The 13385-nt window shown below is 38.5% G+C and overlaps 1 protein-coding gene across 2 annotated transcripts in view; it reads left to right on the forward strand.

Annotated features, from left to right (window-relative positions):
• LOC134798687 (furin-like protease 1) overlaps positions 1 to 13385 on the forward strand; it is a 370044-nt gene that overhangs the window by 306024 nt on the left and 50635 nt on the right. For both annotated transcript variants that reach the window (XM_063771058.1, XM_063771059.1), the window contains exons 3-5: positions 2956 to 3130; positions 4041 to 4189; positions 9962 to 10090. In XM_063771058.1, coding sequence (XP_063627128.1) covers positions 2956 to 3130; positions 4041 to 4189; positions 9962 to 10090 — 453 coding nt within the window. The remainder of the gene's footprint in view (positions 1 to 2955; positions 3131 to 4040; positions 4190 to 9961; positions 10091 to 13385) is intronic.

Raw genomic sequence — 13385 nt, forward strand, 5'->3', positions numbered from 1 at the left:
CATTCGGGTGGCGACTGCAGCACCATTACACTGTTGCAACGTTACTGCTGCAGCACTGTCAATTTTCGTAATAAACTAATTTCCATTCTCAGCTGTAATGCGACAATGAACGTCACTCAACTTACCAAAAAAATTCAATGTAATCTCGACGACCCTAGGGAGAGTGGGCACCATGGTCTAGAAATGCTTAGGGCATCAAAATATCTTAATCCGGCACTGGTCGTTTGCGGAGTCAAACGATTTGGGACTCGCATTTAATATGCATTACCATGCCTTCCAGAAAAAAATCCAATCATTCGCGAAAGTCTCGCAACGCATTGAGGTTACAAGGGGCACGTGGTCTTCCTCAGGAGTGTGAAGAAGATCACGTTGAGTGGCGCTCTAGCCAGGCAGGCCGCTTCGCTTTCGCTCGCGCGCGTATACCTTACTGTATCGTCCGATATACATCTACTACTCTGTCGTTTAAATCACGTGTAAAATTTGAATAAGGGCGAACAAAACTATTGATTTTGGAGTGTAGTTTTATTTAGTGGTACCTAATTGTAAAATATTTTATCTGGACTGCAGTCCTCTAGCATATCCATCTGTCAACTTTATTTCAAGTTCCGCCTCCAGGGGAGAGGGAGAGAAATTAGGATTAGAAATTAGCCGCTTACTGACACAGACCAAATTCCACGCGGGCGGAGCCGCGGGCACAGCTAGTATAATTATACGCGTGCAATAGAGATAGCGCAACAGGCGGGTCAATGTACGAAAATGAACGTGGAAAGCGTCTGTTATTTAGTTAGTTTATTTTGCCGTAACCTGTATGTAAATTAAATATAGCTGGTCAAGCAAATCTTATCAGTAAAAAAACGCGCGAAATTCAAATTTTCTATGGGAAGATATCCCTTCGCGCCTGCATTTTTCAAATTTGCGGCCTTTTTCTACTGACAAGATCTGCTTGACCAAGTATAGATACAGATGTCTGTTATGGCATTTACAATGACAAAGTGTGCAAAAATATGACGTTTATAAGCGTTTCTTTTATGTTTTGCCATTTTTATTTATTGTGACCTTTTTTGCCACTTTTGTGTTATTTCTACTCATGAATCACGAGCTCTTTCGATCCTAATGGGATAAAAAATGTCCCAGGGTTCTTTTCCTATTGTGTTACCATTTCCCCATACACGTAACAAAAAGGAAAGTTTGAAAAATGTATGGAAATTTTAGGACACTTTTTTTCTCCTATAAGGATCAAAAGGGCTCGCGATCCTGACTAGAAATAACACAAAAGTGGCAAAAAAGATCACAATATACGTATAAAATGGCAAAAAATAAAAGAAACGCTCTTAAATATTGAGACTCTCTCACTTTATTTTATCCAATTCGGTGCACAGTTAGCTTAGACGCTATATGCATATATAATGATGCAATAATAGTAAATTGTGCATAAATTTACAACCCAGTGAATTCTAGTAGTATGAACATAGTTAGCTACATCAACTATTAATGTATTCATCGCAAAGATCTGCATACGTCAACCTAATAGTTGCAAAGATCTGCATTAAAAGACGAATAATCTAATGATATCCCGGCATCATAAAGTCATTTAATGTGCCAATTACAATTATAAGCTTACAGTAGTACCAAAGCGCCTCTAATGCTAACAACAGTATTTAACAAATACATTTAATGTGACATATTGATAAATTCTTAGGACATTCTTGATACTTCAATCTAAAAATAATTGCTGGTTGAGAAATACTATCTTTAATCAGTCTTGTAGGTACTTATAAACCAGCTCAAGTTCTAAAGATACACACTAAACTCGTGTAAAGCTAGCATTATGTGCCAGTGTTGTTTTAATTCTGCTCGGATCGACCAAGTTCTACCGTTTTACTCATTGTTCTGCAACACAGCGAAGATTAGCTTGCACCGAAATGTTTTTGTTAGGTACTGTATTTATCTCCGGTTGTTTTTAGGGTTCCGTACCCAAAGGGTAAAAACGGGACCCTATTACTAAGACTGCACTGTCCATCTGTCCGTCTGTCTGTCACCAGGCTGTATCTCATGAACCGTGATAGTGAGATCGTGAAATTTTCACAGATGATATATTTCTGTTGCCGCTATAACAACAAATACTAAAAAGTACGGAACCCTCGGTGGGCGAGTCCGACTTGCACTTGGCCGGTTTTTTTAACTTTAGTTAGAGTTAGACCAAGAAAAGTCTGCAGCGATTTTGATAACCCACGCAGTGCAAGTGTTATTTTAAACGTCAACCTTCTATGAAATTATGACGTATAAATAACACTTGCACTGCGTGGGCTATCAAAATCGCTGCAGACTTTTCTTGGTCTAACTCTACCTATTGTACTGTTTTTTCTATTGCCATAGATCTTACGTGAAACAAATGTACAACATTTTAATTCCGGCCTATTTGGTCAATTTAACCCACAGCCCTAAGGGGGAGGCCTATGTTCAGCAGTGGACGTCTTATGGCTGAGATGATGATGAGATGATGAACCCACAGCCCAAAAATCAGGTTGCATAATCCTAACGGCTCGATTCGGAAAATGAATTAGATTTCTACTAGACTTCAACAAGTTACGATATGGATAATTTAAAGATATTTGTAAGATAGATATGTCAAATTTGACGTTTCCGCAATTCTGGAGGTCCTCTTGAACGATTTCGACAAGTTATGACTTAGATATCCAAGTCACATCTAGTCGATATCTAATGTAGATCTAGTTGATCTCTACATCGTCTCTAGATCTTGTGATTATCTCGAAATCAGAATAGGCCTGTATGTATCCTAAAGAGAAGGGAACTAGAGGGACAGTTTTCGTATTTCGCTGGGTCCGTCTACGCGTAGCCTGTGTTAATCTAAGCCCCTTTTCCTGAGCTACTACGTTTGTACATAACGATCTACTTTTCAAAAACTGTGAATAAAAGTCTTTCATTTTGTTACAGATCTTCGACAACCACTACCACTTCCACCACCACTCGGTGGCCAAACGATCGCCGTCGCCGTCGCACGACCACCACGGCCGCCTCGAAGGAGACACGAGGGTGCGCTGGGCGCGACAGCAGAAAGCATTGTCGCGGAAGAAGCGGGACTTTATAGTCTTCAACACCTCTTCCACAGGTAATTTTTAGGGTTCCGTACCCAAAGGGTAAAACGGGACCCTATTACTAAGACTCCGCTGTCCGTCCGTCCGTCCGTCTGTCACCAGGCTGTATCTCACGAACCGAACCGAACGAGATGATATATTTCTGTTGCCGCTATAACAACAAATACTAAAAAGTACGGAACCCGCGGTGGGCGAGTCCGACTTGCACTTGTCCGGTTTCTTTATCGTAAGACGAAAGAAGATTGCTGCGGAAATGCCTGTTCTAAAGGTACCGTTCACATTTAGACTACAATAAGTGTTCCGTGAACAAAGTTTTGCCCGGAACACTAAAAATCCGGACAGCGGCATCGAATTTGACATTTGCGGCACAATGCAGTCGGAAGTAATGTCGCGCTGCAATAAGGCGGCAGTCATTCTGAATACGAACGATACCTTTAGAATCTCCATCATCGCATTATGACCTTCCTTGCGTTATACTCGCGCGGGGAAAAGCGGCCGCGACCTTGAATCGAGGGAGACGGCCCGATTCCAACTTTAAGATACGTCAAATGTTAGGTCTAGATACGATATGGATTAGATATGTCACTTTCAAAAGTCACGTTTATGTTTGAAGAAACGTCACTTTTGACACTGACGTATCTAATCCATATCGTATCTAGACCTAATATTTGACGTATCTTAATGTTCGAATCGGGCCGAGAGTAATCGTAGCAGTTCTATTTGAAATTGACAGCTTTTTCATTCAGTTCACAAAATTGACTAAATGTTCTAGAGATATGCATTAGCTAAATATCTATTTAAGCAACACTAGTTCAGAACTTTTCAAGTATTTGTTAACTTAACGCCTGTCCCGTCTGATCACCGTCATAAGTTCTGATGTCTATATTATTATTTTATATCCTCTAACAAAATATTTTTTTACAGTCGGGACGTACGTCCCATCGCCGTCAGCGGCGACGAAGAGAGAAGCAGGGAACAAAAGAGAGATACCAGCGAGAGTGAAGGGTCGGCCGAGAGCCGCCGACTCCAAGTTTCAACTCAACGACCCCAAGTGGCCACACATGTGGTATCTAGTAAGTATTGCATTTTATTTTCGATCCAAACGTAGGTACCTGAACCCGTAGACAACATGCCAATCGCTAACGTCACGTAGCGAACGAAACGCAACTGTCACTGTCACACTAATATGGAAGAGTGATAGAGAGACACAAAGCGATTCGATGGCGAAGCGCAAGCCATCGTCACCTTGGTTAGGCCGCTTGTTTATGTCATCGAAATCACCGTGCCCTGACATAAATTAATTCTGTTTCTTTTATTACTAGTCACGATCCGCATAAAATCGATGCGGAGCTTATGCGGATGCGGATGTCGAACAAGTCGGTACAGGAACGTCATAGCGGCGGCGTAAGTGCTAGGTAATTTCGTCATTACCTATAACGAAATCGTCTAGATCCAGAAAAGTCGGCCAAGTTACTGTTCATTAAATATAACGCACCTATATTCTTGCTCAAAAACTAAACGTTTCGTTTTTTTTTAATAAAAATTACTAAAAATGTAATATTTAACGTTTTTTAAGTACCTAATTTTGACATCCGCATCCGCGGATGTCAAAAAATCTGCATCCGCAACATCCCTGGTCACGATTAGCAAAACTGACAACTAATAGTAATATTGGTTGACATCAACAAATGATTCTATGTATGTATACCTATCTTAGTGTCAAAAACAAAAAATACTAGGTAGTATGGATTTTCAACATCGTGTCTATAGACAATTAAATGTAGCATATTTAATAACTTCATAATATATTATTTTATCGCTACCACTAATAATAGAGGCATTCCACTAACATGTAGGTACGTACGTTACAAGCAATACATATCGCCAGCTGGTAGTAATCGCCCCTATTTACGACATAACCTCGTTAACGTTCGTTCGGTACATGCTGTAAAAAGAAAAAAGAAAACCTCAAATTCGAATTCCTGAAATGGCCCTGCTAAAAATATATTTCGCAATTTTGGCAAAACGAAATGATAACCCGTACGGTGCGTTGCGGCGAAAAATCCGCGGGCTGATTGATTGTTTGATATCCACGTTTTGATGTACAATCAGCACAAATGTACCTACATTTTTAACCTTATCCCATTGAAATAAAGTTTAATTTATGTAAAATGTGTGGCGACCAAACATGCCGCAATCAGAATGAAATGTGGTGGTTTGCAGAGTGTGGGGTTGCAGAATTATGTGTTTTAATCCTGAACAACAGTGTTTTTGTGACTTGTGGTTTTGTAAATTTCAAATAGAATAATGTTAATGTGTAATGTAGAAAAACACAAAACACGGTTTATGCAAACATGAATTATTTATTGTGACATATCTTTACACAGTAATTTGTCATATTTACTTTGGCATGTAGTATAAGATGACATAAACGAGGATGACACAAAAAACAGACATCTTCATAAACAATTCATAAGGAATATTTATGTCACTAAGCGCCACTTGCCCCGTTCCACTAACCCGGGGTTAGCGGATTAAACCTGGAGTTGTCATGGTTACCAATACAATTTGACATTGGGTTAACAGTTTTATCACCTAACCCCGGGTTAGTGGAATGGTGCAAGTGGCACTAAATGTCAAGAATATTTTCTTACTACGTGCTAGATATGAGCGCCGCGCCGGCGCGCCGCCGCCGCCGACAAAATTTACGCGCCGCCGCCGCCGACGCTGCGCTATCGGCGTGGCATCGGCGTGACCTTGTTAGATACTACTACTTTCAGAATCAGATAATATCATATTTTATCTAGTATAGATCTTTAACGGCCAGTCTGAATAGCTTATAGCTTGTAGACATTCAAAAGGTATTTTAGGTCCATATAATTATTTTCTGTTTGGTAACCGCGCTAGTGTTAGGGCAACGAAATGACTAATTTTTCCAGCTGGCTAGCTCATCCGTCATTCACCGCGAATTTAACCATTGCAAGTATGGTAGAATGTCTTTAAAAGGTGTAAAAGGGGGTTAATTTCAGATATTAAGCGTTTTCACGCCCAAAGGTCCGGCCGTTGGCTTTGCACGAAAGGCATCGGAAACGGAATCGGGTCTCATTTAAGCTTGGTCATTGTTCAAATTTCAAGCTTTGCTCTCTCGCAGCCCAATCTTTGGCCTCGCATCGCTCGCATAGAAGTAAGCCGCTATCTGAAACTCCAAGTTTTCGGCCCTGTTTGGAGCCTAACTTTCGGCCTCGCCAAGAATGAATGCTTGGTCATTGGTTCTTCTCCGATCTTAGCTCCACTGCAGCACGGCCTTTGGCCTCGCACGAATGCACCTGCAGGAAAGCAGGCTTTAACACTATGGCCTCGGTCTTTATCGGCCTTCGGACTTGCTTACACTGGACCAATTCCAAGCTCTGCTCTCTTGCAGCTTGGCCTTCGGCCTCGCACAGAAGCGCGCCGTAATCGGCACTCCGCGCATTCGGCCGTCAGCCAAGCTCACACTTGGCGTTCGATTCTAAGCTGTATGCTTACCTGCAGCTCAGCCTCTGGCCTCGCATGGGAAGGCGTCGGAATCAGGTATTCGGTATTAGGTGGAGCTCGGCCTTGAGCCTCACTTTTTGACATAAACCGGTTTGTTGGGTCGATATTGGTTAATAACGGAGCTGGATTTTCCTCACTTCGGCTCTTTGGACTGTCGACCAGACGTTTTCCCTGATACAGTAAATCCGCTACTTTTTACTTAGCACAAAAGATAAGAGCCTCGCAAAGATCTTCCGGCCAGGGTCTCGCCAAGATTAAGACCGCCTCTGATGCCGCTCGATACCGTTTATACTATATAAAACTTTTTTCATACCTTTATTCAATAAAGGGTATAGCATTAGCCAATGAAGGAGAAGTGGCCCCTGTGATGAATATCGGATTTTTATAATGTAATTTGTTGGCTATCTTATAATATAGAAACACCTTAACTTTCAACCCCTTATATTGAAGCTAAACGCTTTCGTTGACATTTCATTTTTTTTAAGTATGTTGCACCAATTATATTGAATTCATTTTTCGCATGGTAGTAGCTAATACTATTTGCAGTTTATGTGATTTTTTCCATAGGTGTACCTTTACAAATACTCTTGAAAAGAGCTGTCAAATAAATCTCTGACCTTTTAATCATTATTTTTTCAGGGACTTAAATATTTAAAAAAATCTGAGTTATACTCCTACTCATTCTTTGTAGTTATGATTTGGTTTGATTGCTCTACTTTATATAGTTCAGGAGAAAAACGACTTTGAAAAATGTGTCCATAAAATGACATTTTTGACATTATCTCGGTGACGATTCAAGATAGGGGGCTGAAAATTAAGGTGTTTCTATATTATAAGATAGCCAACAAATGACATTATAAAAATCCGATATTCGTCACAGGGGCCACTTCTCCTTCCTTAGCCTGCTAGACCCTTTTGCTTGAAATTGTAAAATGCACTTATTTTATAACTTTCTTACAGCAAAAACATGTAATTTCGGTAAAATTTTGGTTTGAATTCTTTTTTCATTAATCAAAGGTGTTTCAAGGCCACGCCGCCGATTCGCCGCCGCCGCCGACCGATTTTGACCGGCGCGCCGCCGCCGGCTACATGCCTATCGGCGCTCATATCTACTACGTGCTCCACTTTTATAGACAATCCTTTATGAAATAATGTTTCTTTTTCCAAAAAAAATATTCTGATGACTATACCTATTTTGTTGCCTGTAAGATCGTTAAAGACGTGGAATAAACAATTAGTTATTGAGGATGAAGAAAAAAGTATGAATACTATAAATTCCTACAAACGCAACGTAAGTATATAAAAACACATAAAATTACATAAAAATCGGTATTCTTTGTTAACTCCGAAGTATAATGTCTAACGAACTCAGTTTAAAAACCAGCAATAAGAGCCAAGTTTGCGGCTCCGTCAATATTATGAGAAGAACATAAGAAGAATATTTAACCTCATTCTCAAGTCGTTAAAGAAACACATTGAGTTACTTTCGGCTTCGACTCGTAGTACTTTTAATATTTGTTTTGATTCTCCAGTGAAATCAAAACGAATCCTTAAGTCAATTATGTTGTCCCGTCAACCCATTTGTTCCTTTTCTGTCTGCTTGTAAAGTGCTCGCTGGGTTTAAGGCCTTTGACGTAATTTTTATTTCTAAGAGGCTTTTAAAAGTGAATTTAAATGGTAATGTAGGCTACGAGTCACTGAAAAGTAAGGAAAGTAAAGAATGAATAATAAAATTGTGTAATAAAAAATGTAAAAAAATATCTCAGCGTTTCTTTGAAAGCTACTTTAAAAGAAAAGCTGATGTGTTAAGGCAAAATTAATTAATTTTCCTTGATAGAAAAATCGCAATCATAACAAAAGTGTACAGTGTACCATTTCATTAATATTAGATTAAGAGCCCAGGCTTCATCTCACTGAGATAATTGAATGTTAACAGCCCGTTGGTACTGTACATTAAATATTTTCTAAAAAGTTAGATACGTTCCAAACTCGGCTATTATTTAACTTACTCTCTGTTTAATTTATGTGATATTTGTCACATAAATTAAACGCCGAGTTGTGGAAAATATGTGTGTTAGATATATGTTGTTTGTGTTGTTTAATTATGTACGTGTCATCGCGGCTTGGGTGGCCTGTTATAAATAGTTCCTCTACAGGCCAATATTGTAACTTATACCTACCTACAATAGATTTTTAAATACATATCTATTATTTTATTATTGTAGTAGTATTTTGTGACCTAGAATAATAATATAATACCTACAGAATAATACCTACCTGCTAGGTAAGTACAAAATTGTCACAAACAAAATCAAATGTTTGACAGCGGGAGGTCAAGAATCATACTGATGGGGTGGTTCACGTTTGTATGGGAAAAATTCAAATCAAACTCAAGCTAGAAGAAGCGGCACCTCCTCATTTTGTTACACTTGTTATGTTGACAAAATACCCCAAATTTTGTAATCTTATCTCAACTACAAGGGGGTGCTCAAACACTTTGAAAATTTTCAAAGTTGTATGAAATCCAAACAAATTAATTTGCCAATTTGCCATCCAAAAAAAGTTATTATTTTTTAGATTTTTATGTAAGTAGTAGTTTTCAGATTATTTGAAAGTGTGATTTAAAAGTTATTAAGTAAAAATAAAATTTTATTTCTATTTTTTATGATTTTTTTAGGTGAAATTCAAAAAATCTTACTTTTGAAAAATTATAAAAATTAGCAATAAAAATGTTTTTCTACTTCAAAACTTATAAATCACATGTGAAAATAGTGTGAAACCAGATACTTAAATAAAATTCTGAATAATAAATACTTTTTTTTTTGGATTTCATACAACTTTGAAAAATTTCAAAGTGGTTGAGCACCCCCTTGTAGTTGAGATAAAATTACGAAACTTGGTGTATTTTATCAGCATAATAAGTGTAACAAAATAAGGGGGTGCCCCGTAGGAAAATAAAAAAACTGTTTTTTGAACCACCCTAAATTACTGATTATGGCGGTCAGCAAAATATAATCAGCGCGTGTCGATAACTACCCCTATCGATGTCTATAGCCCTCTCTAGATTAAACCTACGTTGTTTTTCTTGTTCGCTAGACTGTTACTGCTCGGAGCAATCATAAAGCGAGCGTGTGTGAAAACTCAATGATATATACCTACCTTGTACAATACAATACTCTTTATTTCACAGTATTGCACACCTCACATAGTACTGCCCCTGTCGATTGTGTTTTACTACCATTACCTCAAAAACGCGTCCAAGCAAGTTTCTAAAGTCATAAAAATAATAACATTGTAATTTGTGTGTTTAGAACCGAGGCGGCGGTCTCGACATGAACGTGATTCCGGCGTGGCGGGAAGGAATCACGGGCCGTGGCGTCGTGGTCACCATCCTGGACGACGGGCTGGAGACCGACCATCCGGACTTAATCAACAATTATGTAAGTACCCGTACGCTATCCAACTGTCTTCTCAACTACCCCGGTCCATTTTCGTATGTTACGCGTTACGCAACCAAGATTTCCTTTGACCACCACAATACCTTTTTCCAGCAAAATTTCCCTTTAATTACGAGTATCAATTGCAAGAGTGTTTATCATGTCTGAGAACATGTCCTAGTAAAAGACAGCGCCTTTACTTCTCTTAGGGTTCCGTACCCAAAGGGTAAAAACGGGAGCCTATTACTAAAACTCCGCTGTTCGTCTCTCTGTCTGTCTGTCACCAGACTGTATCTCATGAACCGTGATAGCTAGGCAGTTTAATTTTTCACAGATGATGTATTTCTGTTGCCGCTATAACACCAAATACTAAAAACAGAATAAAATTAATAATTAAGTGGCGCTCCTATACAACAAATGTGATTTTTTTTGCCTTTTTTTGCGTAATGGTACGGAACCCTTAGTGCGCGAGTCCGGCACGCACGTACCCGGTTTTCCATTCCAGTAGTACATTTCAAGTACTTTTAAAACCCTGCTGTAATTGGACAGGGTTCGAGTTCTGATCGTTGTTTTCCACAATCAAAATGTCAGAAACGGGGCAAAAAGATTAAGAATGCTGTTGAATGAATGAATGAATGAAATGAATTAAATATATTCCAACCATGTATCGTTAATGAGCCGAGGTTTCATCTGGAGATGTCAAATGTAGTCATTACCATTTTCCATAAATTGTAAGAGTGTTTCGAGCGCGAAATAAGAAATTCATTTCCACATCACACGATCCGCCATTATTATGCATTATGTGTATCCCGCCTTATCCCTTTTCCTAAATGGGTCATTCTACTTTACTTTAGTCCTTTTTCTTTTGCGGAAAATAATGATATGCATTGAACTGGTGACAAAAGTTGTGTTTAGAAATAGAACTTTATCACACAGATTAATAATTACTATCGTTATAATCTGATGATGCAGTGGATGATAATATTTTTACCGGAGCAGTTCCAACAAGCATATTTTGTTACTCGAAAAAAGTAAACAAAATACCTTTTGCTCAATGTGCGATGCGCGCAGTGAGGCAAAATTGTTTATGACTTTTTTTTAAACCTGGGTGCGTAGCCAACATGCCAATCGTTTACGATCCGGTAGCGAACGAAACGTAACTGTCACTGTCGCACTATAATATATGTGGAAGGGTTTCGTTATCGTAGCGTAAACGATTGGCACCTTGGCTAGGCACCCTGGTCTTTTCTGGTGATACAGCGTTTGGTCTACATTTTGAGCACCATTTTACGACAAACGAAAGTGGGACGCATGGTTCTAACCGACATTTGCAGACAAAGCGAGATTCAAATTGCACAATTCATCTCGCTCGCTTTTAATCCCTTCGGAAAAACGTGATATTTGGATTGCGGCGTGTTGGGCGTGTTATTCCCATTCGTTGGCCAAATTATAGCATTTCAGATGCAAGCTTGAAGCTGTTTATTAGTCTTTTATTAACAAAACCGCAAAGCAAAAATTACTAAAAGAGATTTAAGTCCTATTTAGACGAAACGCGAACTCGCATACGATTTTAGTTACATTGTGGACTGTTGGTTACGTCCAATTCAACCGTCCGATCAAAAACCGCAATGTAAAGTTCCCTTTAAAGTTTAAAGAGCTCTTATTTTCTTTTGAGAAATAATGTATTGCATGATAATACCTTCTGATCTCGGTAACTGAGATATGACTAGGAACGCTTATCTCTAAAATGGGATTTTCTGAATAGTGAAAATATCCGGAACAAGCTTAGATTGTTATCAGAAACGTTACAAGCTCAGTAGTCGGATCCCTAGGTCTTTATTTTAAATGGTTTTAAGTCGACTTCGAACTTCACGAGCATGTCGAAAACTTGCTTGCAAACCGGGAAGCGATAGGAATTGTGGCCTGAAACAGCTTTGCGTTGAAAGTGTGGGATTTAAGTGCAGGCCGAGATTTGTCTTTTTGGTCCCCGTGTTAGTTCAATCGAGGAGGATGGAAAACCATCCATTAGAACCGTATGTGAAATAAAAGGACAGCATTTATATCGGTTAGTCTTTTAATAAAAGTAAAAGGACACGTTAACGATTGTGAGCCATCAATTTTTTCTATTTTTAAGATCTGTCAACTTATCAATCTTATACCTTTAAACGAGCAATTCTTGTATATATATTTAATTACAGTGAAACCTGGTTAATTGGCACCTGGATAAATGGAAAACCTCAATAATTGCAACCAAAAGTCCGGTCCCGGTCCCTTGAGACCAAAAGGCCTCTATAATTGAAATTTTGGAACCTCTATAATTGCAATTTATATTTTAGGGCTTTTCGTAATTTTGCCTCTGTAATTGACCACGTCGCAACTAAGACCTCTATAATTTACACTGTGCTAAAAAATCCGTTATTTTTGCTCATCTTTTTACCTCTATTATTGAAACGAGTCTTACTTATTACCTCTGTAATTGAAATAATGTAGTTGTAGACAGCAGAAACAATATTTTAATAGCAATGATCATTTTATTTATATCTTCATCCAGAATTCCATTTATTTATTGGGCATCTATCACAGCCTGTAGTAGTAGGTGAAATAGATTTGATTAAATCAAAAACAAAGTATGCTTTTTACATTCTAATAAAACTTTCTTCTACAATTCAAGGGAATTTTTTAAACCCAAATGATTAATAAGAAAATAAAGTAGTAATTAATGTAGTGGATAAGTGCAAGTATAGACAGAAGCTATATATAGACCAGAAACCCAGAACGTAAGCGTGTAAATCTACTTTCAATGGTTATTTGCACCTCCATAAAAGAAATTTGTCAGAACGCAACCTCTATTAATGAAAACCTCTATAATTGACACAACGATTTTTTGAACCTCGTTAATTGACACAACCTGCTTAAATGAAAAACCTGGTTAATTGACAAAAAATGGCCGGTCCCTTGAGATTGCAATTATCCAGGTTCCACTGTACATATACATTTCGGAAACGGCTCTTAACGATTCCGATGAAATTTGCTATATGGGGGTTTTCGGGGGCGAAAAATGGATCTAGCTAAGTCTTATCTCTGGGAAAACGCGCATTTTTGAGTTTGTATATATATTATGTTTTCCGAGCAAAGTTCGGTCTCCCAGATATTTTATTTTACGTCAAAAGTATCACTTCCTGGCATGAAATATATTTTACTGAGAGGTTTCAAAATGTACTCCTAACGCGGTGTCAGGAATCTGACCGTGGAAGCGCCGGAACTTGACACCCTTCGGCCAAAACTTCTCTTTGGCAAT

Source organism: Cydia splendana, chromosome 17 (genome assembly GCF_910591565.1).
Source record: "Cydia splendana chromosome 17, ilCydSple1.2, whole genome shotgun sequence".
Taxonomy (NCBI): Eukaryota; Metazoa; Arthropoda; class Insecta; order Lepidoptera; family Tortricidae; genus Cydia; species Cydia splendana.